Genomic DNA, 23514 nt, shown 5'->3' on the forward strand with positions numbered 1-23514 from the left:
AAAAAAAATAAGGGCGGCTTGGACAAGTTGGGCCAAAGGGCCTGTTTCCATGCTGTAAACCTCTATGGCTCTATTCCCTCTAGAGTGATAGGAAGGACTAACAAGCCCAAAGAACCACGAATGACCAGAGATATTCAGGATAAAATGAAAAGGAAAAGAAAAGCTTTTAGCAGGTGCAAGGGGAGCAAATCAGCAAAGGCATTAGAGAAGTATAGAAAATGCAAGGTGGAGCTGAAGGAAGCCACTAGAAAAGCAAAGAGGGGAAATGAGAAAGCTCTGGCTGGTAAGGAAAATCCCAAGATGTTCTACAGGTAATCAAGAAGATGGGTGATTGTAGGGCAGTAGATGTTGTCTTCAGCAAGGCCTTTGACAAGGTCCCGCGTGGCAGGCGAGTGTGGAAGGTTAGGTTGCATGGGATCCAGGGACAGCTAGCTAATTGGATTCAAAAATTGGCTCAATGGTAGGAAGCAGATGATGATGCTCTATGTTTGTTTCTTGGCTAGTGGTGTGCCTTAGGGGTCACTTTTGGCACCCTTGTTTTCTGTTATTTATACAATTGACTTGGATGCGAATATACAAGGCACAGTTAATAAGTTTGCAGGTGATATTAATTTAGGAAGTATTATTCATAGTGAACAAAGCAAATTGCAGCACAGGAACAGGCTCTTCAGCCCTCTAAGCCTGCACTGGCCATGCTGCCCAACTGAACTAAAACCCCTACTCTTCCAGGGACCATAGCCCTCTATTCCCATCCTATTCATGTATTTCTCCAGACGCCCCTTAAAAGTCATTATTGTGTCTGCTTCCACTACTCCCCCAGCAGCGATTTCCAAGCACCCACCACCCTCAGTAAAATCTTGCCTCGTACATCTCCTTTAAACCTTGCCCCTTAAACTGATGCCCCCAAATAACTGATTCTTCCACTCTGGGAAAAAGTTTTTGTCCATGCCCTACATAATTGTGTAATCTTCTATCAGGTCGCTCCTCAACCTCTGTCGTTTCAGTGAGAACAAACCAAATTTCTTCAACCTCTCCCAATAGCTAATGCCCTCATACCAGCTAACATCCTGGTAAATCTTTTCTGTACCCTCTCCAAAGCCTCCATATCATTCTGATAGTGTGGCAACCAGAATTGGAATACTATATTCCAAGTGCGACCTAAGGTTCTATAAAGCTGCAACATGACTTGCCAATTTTTAAATTTAATGCCCCGGCTGATGTATGTCGTATACCTTCTTGACTACCTTCTCCACCTGCGTTATCACTTTCAATGATTTGTGTACCTGTACACCTAGATCCCTCTGCTAATCAGTACTCCTAAGGGTTCTGCCATTTACTGTATGCTTCCCATCTGTATTAGACCTTCCAAAATGCATTACCTCACATTTGTCTGGATTAAATTCCGTCTGCCATCTATCCACCCAAGTCTCCAACTGATTCTGCTGTATCAATAACTCAATAACTGGCTAAACAGCAGGTTTAAGATGAAAGGTTTCAATATCTGTACCATTGGGATCTCTTCCGGGGCAGGTGGGACCTGCTCAAGAAGGATGGGTTGTACCTAAACTGGAGGGGCATAAATATTCTGGCCGGGAGGTTTGCGAGTGCAACACAGGAGGATTTAAACTAGTTTTTCAGGGAACCAAAGTAAGGTGAATTAACTGAAGGGGAACTAGAGAGTAGGGCCAGTAAGACAGAACAGGAAGAGCAAGCAGGGTGTGGTTACAAATCAAAGAGGCACTGGTGAACAGAAGTGCATCTGTTTTCAATGTGAGAAGTGTAACAGGTAAGGCAGATGAGCTTGGATTAGTACTTGGAACTATGATATTGTTGCCATTACAAAGACTTGGTTGAGGGAAGGACAGGATTAGCATCTTTATATTCTAGGATGCAGATGTTTCAGGCGGGAAAGAGGAGGATGTAAAAGGAGTGGGGGAATTGCGCCACTGGTTAAGGAGGATATTACAGCTGTACTGCAGAAGGACATCTCGGAGGGCTCAGAGTGAGTCAACATGGGTAGAGCTCAGGAACGGTGTAGTCATAATGTTGGGGGTTTACTATAGGCCTCCCAACAACCAGCGTGAGATAAAGGAACAGACATATAGGCAGATTTTGACAATGTGTAAAAGTAACAGGGTTGTTGAGACTGGAGATTTTAACTTCCCCAATGTTGACAGGGACTCACTTAGGGCTAGGGGAATGGGTGGGGCAGAGTCTGTAAGCAGCATCCAGGAGGGCTTCTTGAAACAGTATATAGATAGTCCAACTCGTGCTCAATTCTGGTCATCAAACTACCAGAAGGGTGTGGAGGTTTTGGAGAGGGTACAGAAAAGATTTACTAGGATGTTGCGTGGTATGGAGGGCATTAGCTATAAGGAGGGGTTGCAGAAACTTGGTTTGTTCTCACTGGAACGATGGAGGTTGAGGGGCAACCTGATAAAAGTCTACAAGATTATGAGGGAAATGGATAGACTGGAGAGTAAGAAGCTTTTTCCCAGGGTGGAGGAGTCAATTACTAGGGGGCATGGGTTTAAGGTTCGAGGGGCATGTTTTAAAGGAGATGTTTAAGGCAAGTTTTTTTTTAAAAAAGGGTGCCTGGAACTTGCTGCTGGGTGAGGTGGTGGAAGCACATACAATAGTGACTTTGAAGTGGGCGTCTTGACAAATATATAAATTGGCTGAGAATAGGGGGAAATGGTCCTTGGAAAGGTCACGGGTTTTAGTTCAATCGGTGCAGGCTTGGAGGGTCAAAGGGCCTGTTGCTGTGCTGTAATTTTCTTTGTTCTTTGTATCCTCTGACAGTCATCATCGCTATCTGCACTTCCACCAACCTTTGTGTCATCCACAAACTTACTAATCAAACCAGTTAGGTTTTCCTCCAAATCACTTATACATATTACAAACAGCAAAGGTCCCAGCCTTGATCCCTGAGGAACGCCACTTGTCATAGCCCTCCATTCAGAAGCGCACCCTTCCATTGCTGCCCTATGTCTTTTACGACCTAGCCAGTATCTATCTATCTTGCCAGCTCACCTTGGATCCTGTGCGACTTCACCTTCTCAATCTGCCATGAGGGATTTTGTCAAAGACCTTACTGAAGTCCATGTAGACAATATCCATTGCCTTACCCTCATAAATCATCTTCGTCGCTTCTTCAAAAAACTCAATCAAGTTAGTGAGACACGACCTCCCCTTCACAAAACCATGTTGTCTCTCATTGACATGTCAACTTATTTTCAAGCGGGAATAAATCCTGCCTCGAAGAATCCTCTCCAATAATTTCCCTACATAAGGCTCACCGGCCTGTAATTACCTGGATTATTCTTTCTACCCTTCTTAAACAAAGGAACAACATTGGCTATTCTCTAATCCTCATCCCCTGTAGCCAATGAGGGTACAAAGATTTCTCTCAAGGTGCCAGCTTCTCTCAGTATTCTGGGGTAAATCCCATCAGGCCCTGGGGATTGTCTACCTTAGTGTTTCTCAAGAACCCCAAAACCTCCTTTTTGATCTCAACATGACCCAAACTATCTACACACCCTTTCCCAGACTCATCATCCACCAAGTCCTTTTCTTTGGCAAATATTGACACAAAGTACTCACCCATTTCCCCAGGCTCCACGCAAAGACTCCCTCACTTGTCCTCGGGTGGGCCAACCTGCTCCCTGACCGTCTTGCTCTTTTTTTATATATGTATATATACAGCCTTGGGATTTTCCTTAATCCTTCTGACCAATGACTTTGTGACTCCATTTAGTCCTCCTCACTCCTTGCTCAAGTTTCTTTCTCCTTTCCTTATATTACACACATGCTTTATGTGCTCCTAGCCTCCAAGCCATGACAAATGCTTCCTTTTCCTCTTTGACTAGGCTCTCAATATCTCTTGTTATCCAAGATTCCCAAAACTTGCCATACTTATCCTTCATCCTTACAGGAATATACTGGTCCTGAATTCCCATCAATTTACAACTGAGAGCCTCCCACATGCCAGATGTTCATTTGCTCTCAAATATCTGCTCCAATTCATATTCTTTAGTTCCTGCCTAATATTCTTCTAATTAGCCTTTCCCCAATTCAGGACTACACATCTTTATCCATCAGTACCTTGAAGCTTATGTTCCCTGTTCCCGAACTGCTCCCCTGCTGAAATGTCAACCACCTGGCAAGAATTGCCTCTCTAGACACTTCTGTATCTCTCCCCTCTCACCTAAACCTAGTTTTAGACTCCCCTACCTTTGGGAAAAGATATTGACGATCAAACTGATCTCTGCCCCTCATTATTTCATAGACCTCGATACGATTACCCCTCAGCCTTCTGTGCTCCAGAGAAAAAAGTCCCAGTCTATCCAGCCTGGCCTTATAACTGAAACCATCAAGTCCCGATAGCATCCCAGTAAATCTTTTCAGAATTCTTTCTAGTTTAATAATATCCTTTCCATAATAGGGTGACCAGAACTGTACACAGTATTCCAAGTGGGACCTTACCAATGTCTTGCACAATTTCAACAAGACGTCCCAACTCCTGTATTCAATGTTCTGACCAATGAAATCATGCCAAATGCCTTCTTCACATTAGAACATTCAAGGTTCATAGAATCATAAGGGCAGCACGGTGACACAGTGGTTGGGCGGCACAGTGGTTTACATTGCTGCCTCACAGCGCCAGGGACCCAGCCTTGGGTCACTGTCTGTGTGGAGTTTGCACTTTCTCCCTGTATTTGCGTGGGTTTCCTCCAGGTGGTTCGGTTTCCTCCCACAGTCCAAAGACGTGCAGGCTAGGTTGACTGGCTATGCTAAATTGACTGCTACATAAGATAAAGGTGCACAGTGTTATGGGTAATGTCTTAGCATGGATAGAGGACAGAGGGTAACAGAAAGCAAAGTATGGGGGTAAATAGGTGTTTTTCTGGCAATCGCCTCAGGGATCAGTGTCGGGGCTGCAATTGTTAACGATTTGCATAGATGATTTGGAGTTGGGGATCAAGTGTGGTGTGTCAAAATTTGCAGATGACACTAAGATGGGTGGAAGACCAAAGTGTGCAGAGGCCGCTGAAAGTCTACAAAGGGATATAAATAGTCTAAGTGAGTGGGCGAGGGTCTGGCAGATGGAGTATAATGTTGGTAAATGTGAGGTCATCCATTTTGGTAGGAATAACAGCAAAATGGATTGTTATTTCAATGGTAAAAAATTGCAGCATGCCGCTGTGCAGAGGGACCCGGGTGTCCTTGTGCAGGAATCTCAAGGAGTTGGTTTGCTGGTGCAGCAGGTAATTTAGAAGGCAAATGGAATTTTGACCTTCATTGCTAGAGGGATGGAGTTTAAAAACAGTGAGATTATGTTGCAGCTGTATGAAGTGCTGGTGAAGCCACACCTGGAGTATTGTGTACAGTTTCCCTCTCCTTACTTGAGAAAGGTTGTACTGGCACTGGAGGGGGTGTGGAGGAGATTCACTAGGTTGATTCCGGAGTTGAGAGGGTTGGCTTACAAGGAGAGACTGAGTAGACTGGGGCTATACTCATTGGAATTCAGAAGAATGAGGGGAGATCTTATAGAAACATATAAGATTATGAAGGGAATAGATAAGATAGAAGCTGGGAAGTTGTTTCCACTGGCGGGTGAAACTAGAACTAGAGGGCATAGCCTCAAAATAAGGGGAAGCAGATTTAGGACTGAGTTGAAGAAGAACTTCTTCACACAAAGGGTTGTGAACCTGTGGAATTCCTTGCCCAGTGAAGCAGTTGAGGCTATCTCATTGAATGTTTTTAAGGCAAGGATAGATAAATTTTTGAACAGTAAAGGAATAACGGTTATGGTGGGCGGCAGGTAAGTGGAGCTGAGTCCACAAAAAAGATCAGCCATGATCTTATTGAATGGTGGAGCAGACTTGAGGGGCCAGATGGCTACTCTTGCTCCGAGTTCTTATGTTCTTATGTTCCTTCGGCCTTCCAAGCCTACTCTAACCATGCTGCCTGAATTAACTAAAACGCCCTACCCTTCCAGGGACCATATCCCTCTACTCCCATCCTATTCATATTTTTGTTCAGACACCTCTTAAAAATCACTATTATATCTACTCCCAATACATCCCCTGGCAGCAAGTTTCAGGCACGAACAACCCTGTTTGTACATCTCCTTTAAAGCTTGCCCCTTGCTCCTTAAACGTATGCCCCCTAGTAACTGACTCTTCCACTCTGGGAAAAAGCCTCCGGATATCCACTTCGTCCCCTCATATCCTTGTCGCCTTCTATCAGGTCACCCCTCAACCTCCATCATTCCAGTGAGAACAAACCGAGCTTCTCCAACCTCTCCTCATAGCTAATGCCCTCCGTACCAGGCAACATCCTGGTAAATCGTCTCTGTACCCTCTCCAAAGCCTCCAAATCCTTCTGGTAGTATGACCACCAGAACGGAACAAAGAACTTGGTTCTTTAACTTTAGCCCAACTTTAACCCAATTATTTTGAAGAGATTAGAACCTCACTGTTAAAATAGCCAAGAGAGGAATCTGCAGATGAACGTATGAAGTGTGTGGATACTGTTACCCAATTGTATTATTTTAAAGGTTAAATATCTTCTCACGAGTCCCCTAATTTAAAACTTTGCAAAAATGAATTAAAGCAATCCTCCTGATGAGGAAAGAGAGCTCATTTTGAGGACACTGTATAAACTGTAAATGACACCCTATTTTGAATGGTGATTTCAAACATACATTACAGTTAACTTAATTCACAATCCATATGTATAGGTCTTTGTTATGCTGTGAATTTAGTTCAGAATTTAGCCTGATAGCTGAAAATACTAAAATGACCAATGACTTACTTTGTAGCCTTTTACTGGGACTTTCTCCATGAACATGTCGGCGTGGCATGTAGGGTGATGGTTGAGGCAGAGGTAGAGATGATACATCATGTGTCTGAAGTTTGTACCAGTGAGGCTCATCATCAAGCAATGCCGTCTCCAGCTCGATAAGGATCTGAAAAAGTACAAAGTCATCTATATTCAACAACAAAACAACAAAGTACAGCAAACAAACCTTTAGCCCTCCAAACCTGTGCCAATGATGATGCCCTAGATAAATTAAAAAAAATTTCCGCTCTTATTCAAACCATAGCCCTCTATTCCCTCCCTATTCATGTATCCATCCACGGGACTCTTAAATGTTGCTAGTGTGCCTGCTTCCATCACCTCCTCTGGCAGCCGGTTGTAGGCACCCAACACTCTGTGCAAAAGCCTTCCCCCGCATATCTCAATTAAACTTCCTCCCCCTCACCTTAAACTTGTGCCCCTTGTAATTGACACTTCCACTCTTGGAAAAAACCTCTGGTTGCCCACCGTGTCTATGCCCCTCAATTTTATAGACCTCTATAAGGACTCCCCTCAGCTTCCGTCTTTCCACTGAAAACAATCAGTTTATTCAACCTCTTCTCAGTCAATACCCTTGAAACCAGGCAACATCCTTGTAAACCTTCTTAGCACTGTCTCCAAAGCTTCCATGTCCTGGTACTGTGGTGACCAGAGCTGCACCCGACATGCGGCCTAACCAAGGTTTTATATAGCTGCAACATAATTCCCATTTCCTGTACTCAATGTCCTGGCTGGCAAAGGCAAGCATGCCATATGTCTTCTTAATCACTTTGGCCACCTGTCTTGCCACTTTTAGGGAACTCAGATCTGCATGCCCAGATCCCTGTGTTTGTTAATGTTTCTAAGGGTTGTGCCATTTGCAGTATAATTCACACCTAAATTTGTACCTCCTAATGCATCACCTCCCATTTGTCTGGATTAAACTCCATCTACCATTTCTGCACCCATGTCTCCAATCTATCTATCCTGTTGTGTCCTCTGACAATCCCTGGCACTATCAGCAACTCCACCAATCTTCATGTCATCTGCATACTTACTAATAAGACCACCCACATGTTGCTCCAGATCATTTATATGTACTACAAACAGAGGTCCTAGCACTGATCCCTGTGGAACACCATGAGATATAGATCTCCATTCTGAAAAACACTCTTCCACTGCTACTCTGTCTTCTATAACCAAACCAGTTCTGTATCCATCTAACCAACCCACCCCGAATCCCATGTGATTTTAGTTTTTGTATCTGTCTGCCATGTGAGACCCTGTCAAATGCCTTACTGAAGTCCATATAAACTAAACACACAGCTCTCCTCTCACCTCTTATCTTTGTCACCTCTTCAAAAAACTCAATCAAGTCAGTAAGACATGATCTTCCCCATACAAAACCATGCTGCCTGTCACTAACCAGTCCATTTTCTTCAAAATGTGCTTATATCCTGTCCCTCAGTATCTTCTCCAAAAGTTTACTCATCACTGACGTCAAGCCCACCGGTCTATAATTTCCTGGATTATCCTCGCTTCCTTTCTTAAACAAGTGAACAACATTTGTTATTCTCCAGTCCACTGGAACCTCGCCTGTGGTCAAAGAGGATGTGAAGATATTTGCTAAGCCCCAGCTATTTCCCCCCGCTTACGTCTTGCAGTAACCTGAGACAGATCCCATCTGGCCTTGGGAACTTGTCTACCTGAATGCAATTTAGGATATCCAATACTTTCACCTTCAATATACTGACATTCTTGAGAGCATTCAGACACCTATACCTGACTTCAACAACCGTCATGTCCTTCTCCTTGGTGAAAGCCGATACAAAATACTCATTAAGGATCTCACCCGCTTCCTGTGACTCCATGCATAACTTCCTTCCATTGTCCCTGAGTGGACCTACTCTTTCTCTTGCTATCTCTTGCTCCTAATATATGCATAAAAAGCCTTGGGATTCTCCTTGATCTGGTTTGCTAAAGACTATGTTCATCTAAAATTGCAGATAAACAACTGGCAATCAGGATAGTTCTCCAATTTGGAGTAGGACAGAGGAAAAGATGCAAGACAATCTAGGAAAGTTATTTAATTGTTGATTTTGACAACATCCAATGGCTGACAAAATTGCCAAAAAGGTGACTTAGCCTTTTACCAGTACGTTGTTTGTATAGCATAGGTAGAGGTCAGGGATAGGAAGGGTGTAGTCAAAATGTTGGGGGGTTATTACAGACCTTCCAACAGCCAGCTAGAAAAGATAGAGGAACAGATATGTTATTTTATCTTGATCTCTATAATAAATAATTAGAACCTTTTCTTTTCACAGCTCCTGAAGTCTGCCCATCACAGATACTAGGTAAGCTGGCATTGAGGCAGTAACGGCAAAAGGTGGTAGATGGAAAGTACTCATTGGCACTAAGTCGGCATAGGTGCTATAAAGGGCCATGAGGGTAGTTGTGGGCATGTGTTCACATGGGTTGCATGAACAGGCAGGGGAAGTGGGTGGGATGAGGGCGAGTGAGGGTTGGGACCCAAAGAGTCAAATCAGAGGATCAAGTCCGAGAACCAAGGCAGGCATTTTAACCAGCCCTCCATGGCAACCCTGACTGCCACCTCCAATCAGTGTCAGGGGTGTGGTGGGCCCAGCTCCATCCTGCTGTTGCCCTCCTGAAGTGAAGATCCTGCCATCTGGGATAATTTCTCCGAGATGTGCATAGCAAGCTGGGAAATTTCCTTTGTGTACTCACCTTGGGAATGAAATCCAGGCCTATGTTCAAACTGAATTTCTTTGAAAGGCTGAGGATAGTTATGTCAAAATTTACATAATCAGAAATTGATCCTCAATCTTCACATCCAAGAAGTTGTAAATTAAAGTTGCTCAAAAACTAGTGGTCTTATCTCCGAGGACCCACACTTGCTTTATGGATGATAATATCTCCTCAAGAAAAGCCTTGCTCATATTTACACAGGATAGATGTATGGAAGGATCTCTAATTTATTCTTGTTGTAAGATCTGAAGGGCATCACCCAATATCTGATTCCCAATGTTTGGATGAAGGCCTGGCCTTGTAAATATTATGAAGTTGGATATTAATTTCTATTCAATACTCTGCAATCAGATAGTTTTCTGAATGCCTGGAGTATTTTTATAGCAAAAATGGTAACATGTTAAGGTGTATTTTTACCTCACCAAGGAATTCACTTTCTTCTTCCTGTACTCGAGGTTGATCCCACAAGGTGATTTCCAACATCCGTTCTCGAAAGTCTCTCCGATGTACATGAGAATAGACGAATGTTTGATTCCATTTTGGCTCTAAACTTCTCTTGATTGTTCTGGTCCTTCGTTTACTCTTGTCACTGACCGTTAAAACATACAGTTCAATTACTTCACACTCTAGTTGACTTTTTTAAATGAATAGTCTTAACTTCACCTTCATTGAATAACAGAAGTTTAAAACAAGTCAAAACAACAGATAACAGTTTTTCTTATTTTAGTAACGTTTTACGGCACAGCACGGTGGCACAGTGGTTCGCACTGCTGCCTCACAGCGCCCGAGACCTGGGCCCGATTCCAAGCTTGGGTCACTGTCTACGTGGAGTTTGCACATTCTCCCCATGTCTGCATGGGTTTCTTCCGGGTGCTCTGATTTCTCTCCCACAGCCCAAGGATGTGCAGGACAGATGGACTGGACATGCTAAATTGATTCTTAATGTCAGGTGGACTAGCTAGGGTAAATGCACAGGGTTATGGGTGTAGGGCCTGGTTGGGTTGAGATGGGTGCAGACTCGATCGGTTGATGTCATAGCGGACAGTGAAGAAGGTAATCTCGGATTGCAATAGGATCTTGATCAATTGGGCCAATGGGAGATGAATGTCAGAGGGAGTTTAATTTAGATAAATGCAAGGTGGTGAGGACCAACTTAGTTAATGGTAAGGCATAGGGGAGAGTTACAGAACAAAGAGATGTAGGGATACAAGTTTATAGTGCTTCGGAAGTGGAGTCACAGGTGGACAGGGTGGTGAAGAAGGCATTCGGTATGCTTGGTTTCATAGAACATAGAACAATACAGCGCAGTACGGGCCCTTCAGCCCTCGATGTTGCGCCAACCAGTGGAACCAATCTAATGTTCACCCTATCCAATCTTTTGATCATCTTGTATGCCTCAATCAGGTCACCTCGTAACCTTCTTCTCTCCAATGAAAATAACCTCAGCCTTTCCTCATAAGACCTTCCCACCATACCAGGCAACATCCTGGTAAACCTCCTCTGCACCCTTTCCAATGCCTCCACATCTTTCTTATAATGCGGCGACCAGAACTGTACGCAATACTCCAAGTGCGGCCGCATCAGAGTTTTGTACAGTTGTAACATGACCTCACGGCTCCGAAATTCAATCCCTCTACCAATAAAAGCTAACACACCGTACGCCTTCTTAACAACCTCATCAACCTGGGTGCCAACTTTCAGGGATCTATGCACATGTACACCGAGATCTCTCTGCTCGTCGACACTACCGAGAGTCCTTCCATTTGCCCTATATTCTGTACTCCTGTTATTCTTACCAAAGTGAATCACCTCACACTTTTCCGTATTAAACTCCATTTGCCACCTCTCAGCCCAGCCCTGCAGCTTATCTATGTCCCTCTGCAAACTGTAACATCCATCCTCACTGTCTACAACTCCTCCAACTTTGGTGTTGTCAGCAAATTTACTAATCCATCCTTCTACACCCTCATCTAGGTCATTTATAAAAATGACAAACAGCAGTGGCCCCAAAACAGATCCTTGAGGTACACCACTTGTAACTGAACTCCAGGTTGAATATTTCCCATCAACCACTGCCCCCTGTCTTCTATCAGCTAGCCAATTCCTGATCCAAACTGCTAAATCACCCTCAATCCCATGCATCTGCATTTTCTGCAATAGCCTACCATGGGGAACCTTATCAAACGCTTTGCTAAAATCCATATACAACACGTCAACTGCCTTACCCTTATCCATCTCGTTGGTCACCTTTTCAAAAAACTCGATAAGGTTTGTGAGGCACGACCTACCCTTCACAAAACTGTGTTGACTATCCCTAATCAATTTATTTCCCTCTAGATGATTATAAATCCTATCCCTTATAATTCTTTCCAAAACTTTGCCCACAACAGAAGTAAGGCTCACCGGTCTATAATTCCCAGGATGGTCTCTACTTCCCTTCTTGAACAAGGGGACAACATTTGCTATCCTCCAGTCTTCCGGAACTATACCTGAAGCCAATGACGATATGAAGATCAAAGCCAAAGGCTCTGCAATCTCCTCCCTAGCCTCCCAGAGAATCCTAGGGTAAATCCCATCCGGCCCAGGGGACTTATCTATTTTCACACTCTCAAGAATTGCCAACACCTCTTCCTTATGTACCTCAATCCCGTCTAGTCTACTACCTAGTATCGCAGTATTCTCTTTGACTACACTGACATTTCCTGCGTGAATACTGATGAAAAATACTCATTCAGTGCCTCTCCTATTTCTTCAGGCACAACTTCCCACTGCTGTCTCTGACTGGCCCTAATCTTGCCCTAACCAATCTTTTATTCCGTAGAAAGCTTTAGGATTTTCCTTGATCCTATCCGCCAAAGTCTTCTCATGTCCTCTTCTAGCTCTTCTTAACTCTCTCTTCAGTTCCTTCCTGGCTAATTTATAACGCTCCAGTGTCCTAACTGAGCCTTCACGTCTCATCTTTACATAAGCCTCCTTCTTCCTCTTCACCAGAGATTCAACTTCCTTAGTACACCACGGTTCCCTCGCTCGACCACTTCCTCCCTGCCTGACAGGTACATATTTATCAAGGACTCGCAGTAGCTGCTCCTTGAATAAGCTCCACATTTCAGATGTTCCCAGCCCCTGCAATTTCCTACTCCACCCTATGTATCCTAACTTTCGCCTAATAGCCTCATAATTACCTTTCCCCCAGCTTTAACTTCTGCCCTTTGGTATATGCCTATCCCTTTCCGTCACTAAGGTAAACGTAACCGAATTGTGGTCACTATCACCAAAGTGCTCACCTACTTTCAAGTCTAACACCTGGTCTGGTTCATTACCCAGTACCAAATCCAATGTAGCCTCACCTCTTGTTGGCCTATCTACATACTGTGTCATGAAACCTTCCTGCACACATTGGACAAAAACTGACCCCTCTAACGTACTTGAACTATAGCTTTTCCAATCGATATTTGTAAAGTTAAAGCCCCCATAACAATTACTCTGTTACTTTCGCACCTATCCAGGATCATCATTGGTCAGAACATTGAACTCAGGAGTTTGGACGCCTTGTTGAAATTGTACAAGACATTGGTAAGGCCCCACTTGGAATACTGTGTACACTTCTATTATAGAAAGGATATTATTGAATTAGAAAGAGTGCAGAAAAGATTTCCTGGGATGCTACCGGGACTCGATGATTTGAGCTATAAGGAGAGGGTAGATGGACTGAGATTTTTTTTCTACAGCTAGAAGGCTGAGGGGTGATCTTACAGAAGTCTATAAAATAATGAGGGACATAGATATTCAACACCTTTTCTCAAAGGTAAGGGAGTTTAAAACTCCTACAGGGCATAAGTTTAAGATGAGAGGGGAAGAGACACAGAAGTGTCCAGAAGAGCAATTTTTTCACACAGACGGTGGTGAGTGTCTGGAATGAGTTGCCAGAGGCAGTAGGTGGGTACAATTTTGAGGGATATGGACCAAATGTGGGCAGTTGGGACTAATGGTTAAAAACTGGGTGACATGGACAGGCTGAGCCAAAGGGCCTATTTCTGTGCTGTAAACCTCCATGACTCTTATTATTGAGGCTTCCATGGCGGATGACATCCTCTTGCTCAAAATGAGTATCCAGTGCATTGAGCTCATTGGGCAGGGGTGCACTGTTGTCGGTGATTCTGCCCCTCTTCATCTTGTAACGTGTAATGTCATGTTGACCTTGCCATAATCAGTGATTGTTTGTGAGGATAGCCTGGGACTCTAGCTGGGGTCAGTATTGTCTCTTGGCATCTTGATGGTTCTCTGGAGGTTGTACTTGGATTCGTTGTATTGGTCAGGGTCAGCCTCAGCTCTGGACTTCAGTAGGCAGTGGGTATCAATGTTCATTCATGGCTTCCAGTTGGGAAACATTTGGGTTGGCTTTGGCTCACAGTGTTCATGGCAGGTTTGAATAAAATAGACAAGGTAAATCTGCTCTCTTTGGTAGTAGAAGGAAGGCAGGGGTACAATTTTTTGGTTTCAGACATGGGGATGAAGAAGAACTTTTTTGCACAGCGAATGATAATGATCCAAAACTTTCTGCCACAAGACTGGTGGATGCAGACACAAAAAATGATCGCAAAATGAAATTGATGGGCACCAGACAGAAATAAAGTTGCAGGGCTACATAGATAGGGCATGCTGGCAGTGCTACTGACCGCATTGATCCATGGAAGGTCAGCACAAATTCAATGAAACAAATGGCCTCGTACAACAAATGACTGGTAAGTTACTCTATGGTTCTATAAATAACTGCAGACCTAACATGCTGAGCACTGAGACGAAATTCATTGCAGAGAACTGTGAAGTGATACATTTTGGTAAAAGGAACATAATGAGACAGTACAAAATAAGAAACAGAATTCTTAAGTGGACACAGGAGCAGAGGGACCCTGGTATACTTGTGCACAGGTCATTGAAACTGGCAGGATAAAGAGCAATTAATAAAGCTGATGGCATTCTGGGCTTTATTAATAGGAGCATGAACATAAGAACTAGGAGCAGGAGTAGGCCATTTGGCCCCTCAAGCCTGCTCTGCCATTCAATAAGATCATGCTGATCTTTTCGTGGACTCAGCTCCACTTACCCTCCCACTCACCATTACCATTCAAAAATCTATCTATCTTTGCCTTAAAAACATTCAACAAGGTAGCCTTAACTGCTTCACTGGGCAGGGAATTCCACAGATTCACAACCCTTTGAGTGAAAAAGTTCCTCCTTGAGTCAATCCTAAATCTGCTCCCTCTTATTTTGAAGCTATGCCTCCTAACTTTGGCTTCACCTGTGAAAGGAAATAAGCTCCCTGCTTCTATCTTATCTGTTCCCTTCATCATTTTATATGTTTCTATAAGATCCCTTCTCATTCCGCTAAATTCCAATGAGGATAGTCCCAGTCTACTCAGTCTCTCCTCATAAACCAACCCTCTCATGTTGGGAATCAACCTAACCAATCTCTTTTGCACCCCACCCAGTGCCAGTATATCCTTTCTCAAGTAAGGAGACCAAAACTGTGCACAGTACTCCAGGTGCGGCCTCACTAGCACCTTATACAACTGCAAGATAACCTCCCTGTTTTTAAACTCCATCCCTCTAGCAATGAAGGACAAAATTTCATTTGGGGGAGGACCCACTTTACTTAGACTCTTGCCCACACACCTAAACTATCTATATCCCTCTGCACAAGTTCAGTGTCCTCTGCACACTTTGCTCGACCATTCACCTTGGTGTCATCTGTGAACTTTGACACACTACACTTGGCCCCCAACTCCAAATCATCTTTGTAAGTTGTAAACAATTGCGGTCCCAACACTCATCCCTGAGCACACCACAACTCACTGATCGCCAACCAGAAAAACACCCATTTATTCCCACTCTTTGCTTTCTGTGAGTTAACAAATCCTCTATCTATGCTAATACATTACCTGTAATGGCATGCACCTTTGCCTTATGCAGCATCCAGATACATCACATCCACTGGTTCTCTGTTGTCCTCCATGCTCGTAACTTCCTCAAAGAATTCTTCTAAATTAGTTAAACATGACCTGCGTTTCATGAACCATGCTGTGCCTTTCCAATGGGACAATTTCTATACAAATGTCTTGCTATTTCTTCCTTGATGATAGATTCAAGCATTTTTCCCACTATAGAAGCTAAGCAAACAGGCCTACTTATTCATAGAAGACTTCAGCTAGAATGCTGGGCACAGTTTTGGGTGCCACACTACAGTAAGGATGCAACCGCATTGGAGTGAGTGTAGAAGAATGGTTTCAGGGATGAGAAACTTCAGTTACAAGTACAGATTGGAAAGGTTGGGACAGTTCCCCTTGGTGAGAAGAATGTTAAGAGGAGATTTGACAGAGATGTTCAAAATCATGAAGGAGCTTGACAATGTAAACTTTTGTTTCCACGCAGCGAATGGTTTGGGTCTGGAATGCACTGCCTGGAAGTCTGGTGGAGGTGGTTCAATCAAGGCATTCAAGAGGACATTAGATGATTAGTTGAATAGAAACAATGTGCAGGGGTACTGGGAAAAGGTAGGGGAATAGTACTAATTCTTGTTGCTCATGTGGAGTGCTGGTGCAGACACAATGGGCTGAATGGTCTCCTTCTGCACCGTAACAATTCTGAGATTCTGAGTTAGTGGTGATAAATGTTTCCAAGAGCTCGATTGAATATGCACATGTCTAATTACCTCATGATCCATCACAAATACTTGTTTGATGTTGCACCCATTAATTTTTGTTCGGGTTTAGTTCAGGAGGGGATTTGGTCTTGTCTAAAATTGTAAAGACATTCATTCCTATTGCTCAGCAAAACCAAGAGATATGAAATTAAAAGATGAAATTGCTAAAACTTGATTTTGATGTTCACCTTCGATCTGGAAGGAAGTACATTTTTACATAGGGATTCCTGGGTCGTCCATCTCTTCGGGAAGGCAGTTCCGTGGCTTGTAACACATTAACTATCAGCTGGTGGCCGACTTTATCATACCAGAGCTTCACCTGTGAAAAGAATGCATTATATAAACCCCAGGCATATTGTGGAAATCGTAGTATTTAAGTAACATCAAAATGAAGACACAATACTTGAATGAATGGCAGACTACTTGTGGCAACAGAAGCTGTGCTTTCAAGGTTAAAAAGGAGGGAAAATTCTATTGATGCCACGTGGACCTTACCTCTAAATATGTAACTAATTAAAACCTAACTTCAAGCATCAGTTGAAATTCAGGTTTACAATAAGAAAGTCATCTTAGTCCCCGGTGACCAACTGCTGCTCTCCCCTTCAAAAGGGGAGAAGTTCATATCATCACAGGTGAGAGCCAAGGTTGAGAAGGCAGGGCAAGATTAAGAAGATTAATAACCTCAGCCAGTGTGAGAATTGAACCAATGCTGTTGGCGTTGTTCTGCACTATTAACCAGCAGGCCAGACAATTGAGTTAACTGATCCCCTTCAAGAAGAAAATAAATTATCCAAAGACATTTTCTCATTTCACTCAAAGAACGTGTTTAATTACAATTCCAAAAGTGTTCCATTATTCAGAATTTAAAATATACTCATCAAAGAGAAGAAAAGCTACATGGGGGCAGCACAATGGTTAGCATAGCTGTCTCACAGTTCCAGGGACCCAGGTTCAAGTCCAGCCTTGGGTGACTGCCTGTGTGGATTTTGCACATTCTCCCCATATCTGCATGGGTTCCTTCCACAGTGCTGCACTTTCCTCCTACAATTCAAAGATGTGCACAGTAGGTTGACTGGCCATACTAGATTGCCCCTTAGTGTCCTAATATGTATAGGTTTTGAGAATTACTGGGGTAAGTATGTAAGATTATGGGGATTGGCACTGGGTAAGACTCAATGGTCTGAATAACCTGCTTCAGAGCTATAGGGATTCAATGTCTATGCTTTCAATTATGGATGATCATCTAATATCTGATCTAGCAATCACAATAGATCATCCAATTTCAGATCCATTACTACTAACATCAAATATCAGACTCAGTACTAAACATGGATCAAATATCATAATAGATCATCCAATTTCAGATCCATTACTACTAACATCAAATATCAGACTCAGTACTAAACATGGATCAAATATCAGACCCAGTACTAATAATGGATCAGAAGATAGCAGACCCAGTACTGAAAATAGATCATAAAATATCAGACTCAGCACTAATAATAGATCATCAAAAATCAGATTCGTACCAATAATAGATCAAATATCCAATATCAGACAGCACACACATAATAGATCATCAAATACAGGGCCAGCGTAGAAAGATAGAAAAGGACTACGATTAGACTGGCAGACTCTGCTAGGATTTTTATTTTATCAACTTAAATGTAGAATTCACTTTATCAATGGGGGATAAGTTGGTTAGTAATTGTAATGAGGTATTTTAAATACTTTGTCGCTTTAAAGGTGCATGTAATACCTTTAATTAGTCCATACATACAAATATATCTTCTATACATTTTTAGAAATTAAACAAAGAAACTTAGATGCAGTTACAGAGTGCCCCTCTGATACTAAACATACGTTAGGTACATTCCTTTAAAGCACCCAACTGTTGGAATCACAAGACCACAAAGGAGACTTAATTGCCTCACCAGACACCTTATCAGAAACAACTGATACAAGAGTGAGTGTTAATGAAGCTGCCTTCACAGTTTCTCATCAAAACAGTCAGAGATATTTATGTCTTAGCTAACAAAAGTTATGTTAGGGGACTTAGTGGGAACTGACAAGGATTAATGGTAACATGATGATACCTTTGAAACTGTAGATAACAATAAAATGCTCAATCATTGAATTGATAAGCAATATATACATATGTTTCATTATGTTGGCAATAAACAAAACTTAACAGGGCTATAATCAGGGAATATCCTGAAGGCAAGTTGAGTTGACCACATCCCTTAGAGATTCAGTCAACTTCACTGACAAGGACGTAAAATACTAATGGCTTTTGTAAGGCTTTATCAATTAAAGATGCCGATGTGAGACTGTTTTAGTGAAGATGCTTTGTAAGGCTGCTATCAAAAATAGGCATGATGTCTGACTAAGAGACTAGAGGATAGGCTTATGGATGATATATTGGGGTAAGCCTCGAGGTATCATAGATCAGGATGGTTCAGTATTTTTTTCTGTTGGATCAATACATAAAGTACGTCATTTGTAACACTTTTGATTGGATTGTGTTCAACAGACCGAGTTGCTGAATTGTATAAACCAGGATTATTTTCTTTGTTTGGTGGAGTGGTGTCTTGGCCGTGTTGGGAACTGGCCCCCTTGCTAGTAAGTAAAATAAAGTCAATCTGTAGGTTAAGTATCTTGTGTTAATGCATGTTTGTGTTAAAGTCAAACTTGGAAGTCGAGATTTCAACATCAATGCTAAAAATAGATCAAATATCAGATCTAGTCCTAATAATTGATCAAATTTCAGATCCAGTCCTAATAATGGATCATAAAATTTCTGTCCCAGTACTATTAATAGATCATCAAATATCAGATGCAGTACTAATAAATCAGCAAATATCAGAATCAGCACGAATAAGACATCATCATAAATCTGACCCAGCATAAACACCGGATCATCAAATATCAGACTCAAAACTAATAGCAGATCATCAAATATGAGACCCAGTGCTCATACTAGATAATCAAGTATCAGACTTCCTACTAAATATAGATCGTTATCAGACCCAGCACTAATAAATCATCAAATATCAGAACAAGCACAAATATGACATCATCATAAATCTGACCAAGTTCTAATAATAGATAATCAATTATTAGACTCAGTACAATTAACAGATCATCAAATATCAGCCCCAGTATTAATAACAGATCACCAAAAATCAGACATCAGAACTAATAAAAGACCAAACACCAGACCTTGTACCCAAAATAAATCAAATAACACACAGCACTAATAAATCAAATATCCCACTCAACACAAATAATAGTTCAAGTGCCAGACACATTACTAATAATAGATCAAATATCAGATCCAGATGTAATAATAGATCATCAAATGTCAGACCAATTAAAGGTCAAATATCAGACTCAGCCTTTATAATAGATCATCAAATATCAGACTCAGTACTAATAACAGATCAATCATCACACCAAGCATTAATATTAGATCAAGTGTTTGACAAATACTAATAATAGGTCAAATATCACACTCAGAACGAATAACAGATCAAATTTCACACTCAGCACCTAATAATAGATGAAATGTCAGACTGAGCACGAACAATTGATTATCCAATATCAGACAAAGCACTCATAGTAGATCAAATATCAGATCCAGCAGTAATAATGGATTATCAAATGTCAGACCTAGCACTAATAATAGATAATCAAATATCAAACTCAGCACTAATAATAGATCATCAAATATCAGACCCAGTACTAATAACAGAGCAAATATTGTATGAAGAATTAATAATAGATCTAGTATCAGACTCAGCAATAATTATAGATGATCAAACATCAAGCGATAGTGTACAAATGAAGCAGTGGCATGATGGGAAAAATGGTCAAGTATTTGGTCTAAAATAAAGGAAAGCTGACCAACCTATTCCAAAAGGCCAGACCCCCTGCAAAACTGACTCTGAATAACCTAAGACATGACTAACACCAGAGAAGGCCAAATGCCTGACTTCAGTCTGTCTTGATATGGTTGACTCTGTATACCCTGAGGTAACATACAGGAAATTAGATAAGATTGGATGAGGGAATCACAGAAATTTTTATTCCATCGGGAAACAAGACATGATCAGAGATCACAGAACCTTCTCATCCCCTCAAGGGACAAGATAATGATATTATTGATGAGACAAAGAGGTCTCAGAGGTCACTGAATCCTAAAACAATTGATGATGTACTACTGTTTGTATTACTAATTGACCTCCTGAGGTCATGTAAGCTGATAAGAAAAAGGTATAACTATTGAACTGATTCTTGTAGTTGGCGCGGTCTTGGGATAGAATCAGCAGTTTGTACGGACTGCTCTCTGTTTCCAAGATTCTGCCATATACTGCATGCAGTTTTGTGATAATAAAAGCTAGCTGTTTTTTCCAAAGCAAACTTTGTTGAGTCTTACTACCACAGCTCGGAAAACAAGAAATTTTCCAGGACGCTTCGACAACATTTGGCACTGTGAGAGCAGAAACCAATATAAGAACATAAGAAATAGGAGCAGGAGTAGGCCATCTAGCCCTTTGAGCCTGCCCCGCCATTCAATAAGGTCATGGCTGATCTGAAGTGGATCAGCTCCTGGGTGAACAAGGGATCGAGCCACGACCCAGAGGACAGAGGTGGACACCGGCACAAGGTAAGATTCACCTTGGTCTCTCTCTCGGATCGGTGCTACAGCCCCTTGTCCCTAACGGAGGACACTGACAGGTGACGGTGTTTGAATCTAAATTATACTGTGAGTAGAGGTTAGGATCTGGGACCCAGTTGTTGTCGGCCTACAATCAGGGACCCCTTGATCTTGTTTTGGATCTGGATCAGGGTTATACAGGCTTCATTTGGGTCAGGGACCTGTGATTTGATTTCGGTACCAGGAAATTTTTTTAACCGTTTTGCCGGGGCACAGTATACTGATGTTATGGGACAAATTTTAGACAAGACAGAGAACAACTCTCCTTTGTTTTTTACGTGTTCTGAGTTTCCTGATCAGGAACGTAATTTACGTCAATTATCTGCTGCTTTGAATAGTAAATTGGGTAAAGATATTTGGCCACTAGGCGGCACATGGAACCTAGAAAATTGCACTACCGGGGAAATAGCTATTTGGATGAAGAAGGCGAGTTCTAAATGGAAGACATTAATTTCAAATTGGGAAAAAGAATCAGCAAGGTGCCACGAAAAATCACTATTGATGAGTTGGAGGGATAATGCACATAGAAGAGGGATTGATGTATGTGTAGATGGAAAGTCGAAGGATTGGGAAACTTTGAAATTGGAATGTGAAATTTGGGAAAGGAAACATGATAAGACAAAAAGACAGGTTAAGGGTATGAAGCCATTGGCTGATAGGCAGATTGGGCTAGCCCATCAGGTAAAACAACTGGAGGATCCTCCCAGTTGCTCTGGCATGCCGATGCTTCCCTATTCAGGTGATACGGAGGAACAGGAGGGGTTAACCCCTGGACCCTCCCTTTACCCACCGCTCCCTCCTGCTCCAGCACAACCGTCTCAATCCCAGCCTCCCCCTTATGACCCCACTGCCACTGATTCTGCTGCTGATTCCGTAGCATTGCGTACCCGTTCACGAATGCAAGTGCACTTCGTGGGACAGCCTGTCACCTCTCTCAATCAGGCTCTTCGTGGTTTATCTCTCCAACCTAAGGAGGAAGAGGCTTTTCCTCCGCAATCACCCCCCGCCAATTACCCTACTGGGAGTGTCGTTAACCCCCGAGCTGGTACTGCTGAAGACCAATTCATTGAAGTTTGGCAGGCCTTTAAGCCCCAGGAACTATGTCTGATCATGGCCCACTGTCCATCCTATAAAGATGACCCAGAAGGATTTATTGAATATTTGAGACGCACTGCCACCATGTACAGTGCTACCGCTCGAGATCAGTATTCATTGATTTAATACCTCACTTCCCCCGGAGTTAGGTGAGAAGTGGAAGCTTGAGTTGGGAATTCATGGGTCCACGTGGCCAGCATTTAGCGCAGCACATCAGGCGGAGGCAGACCAGCACACGTTAATGTTCCCTGCGCTGAAATGGGCTCTTCGTAAGTCTGTTGACATCTCTAAACTCCTTGACTGTATGCCCGCTCCTAAGGAGGACAGTGCGGACTTTTTTGACCGCTTCTGTGGCCTCTACACTCTCTATTCCGGTGATGATGCTTTGAATGCTGGAGAGAAGTCGCCCCAATTTAATGCGTTTTTAATGCAGGTTTTGCCCGAACGTATAGCGTCCAGTATCAAAACGAATAACATGGACTGGTCTGACAGTTCTAAGTCTCAGATGCAATGTGCTGTTTCTTATTACTGGAGCAATGGCCGCAACTGTGAGGCCAGTCCTAAAGATAGTACACCTAGAATTAAGTCCAAATTAGTCCAAAGACCCTCTCAGAGGAGACCTCCTGAACATTCAGCAGATGCATATTCTCATCTAGATCTGCACCACTGTCGCCCTGGTCGTGCAGACCCTCCGGACTACGGCTGTCACTGTAATCACTCCTGCAATTCACGCTCTGAGCGTTTTGATTGCGCCCCGCCTCCTCGTTTTGAAGCTAATAATAATGTTTTAACTGCCAACGCACAGGTCACTACGCTAGAGATTGTCCGGCTCCCTGCCGAAACGGCAGATCTTGTCCCCATCGGCGAACTCTCTTCACTACCTCTCAACCCTATTGACTAGCTCACTTGAACTTTCCAGTCCTCTCGGGGGACTGCTCTGACGAACCTGTGGCCACTATTCATGTCGAAGGCATCCCTATCAACTTCCCGACTGACACTGGGGCAACTTACTCTACATTAGATTTGTCATTAATTCAGAGGCATCGATTTCCCCTTTCTAATAGGCATGTGGAACTTGCTGGTTTCATGGGGGAGGGTGCTGGTTATCCCCTTACGGAACCTCTCTCTTGTCAATTTGAGGGCCGGGGATGTTGCATCCCTTTTACGGTCACCCGTTCCCTCGGTGTTAACCTGGCGGACCGCGATTTACTGTGTCTCCTGCAGGTGGAAATTGTTTGCCTTGACACTATCGATTTGCATTACACTATCAATTCTCCCGCATGCCCAGCCTCAGAATCTCTCCATTTTCACTACTCCACAGTGGTGGTCGATTGACTTTGATCCCTCCCATTTTTCCCCTCCCTTAGATATTCGTTGTCCACATGTGACT

At 42.7% G+C, this 23514-nt stretch overlaps 1 protein-coding gene across 23 annotated transcripts in view; it reads right to left on the minus strand.

The window, feature by feature from the left end:
• The window catches only part of LOC145344815 (regulating synaptic membrane exocytosis protein 1-like), a 743305-nt gene that overhangs the window by 256508 nt on the left and 463283 nt on the right, over window positions 1–23514 (minus strand). For all 23 annotated transcript variants that reach the window (XM_080191997.1, XM_080192005.1, XM_080191995.1 and 20 more), the window contains 3 exons: window positions 16498–16628; window positions 10027–10198; window positions 6820–6973 (listed from right to left, as the gene is read on the minus strand). In XM_080191997.1, coding sequence (XP_080048123.1) covers window positions 6820–6973; window positions 10027–10198; window positions 16498–16628 — 457 coding nt within the window. The remainder of the gene's footprint in view (window positions 1–6819; window positions 6974–10026; window positions 10199–16497; window positions 16629–23514) is intronic.

Source organism: Carcharhinus amblyrhynchos, chromosome 7 (assembly GCF_965287045.1).
Source record: "Carcharhinus amblyrhynchos chromosome 7, sCarAmb.v2.hapA, whole genome shotgun sequence".
In the NCBI taxonomy this organism is placed as follows: domain Eukaryota; kingdom Metazoa; phylum Chordata; class Chondrichthyes; order Carcharhiniformes; family Carcharhinidae; genus Carcharhinus; species Carcharhinus amblyrhynchos.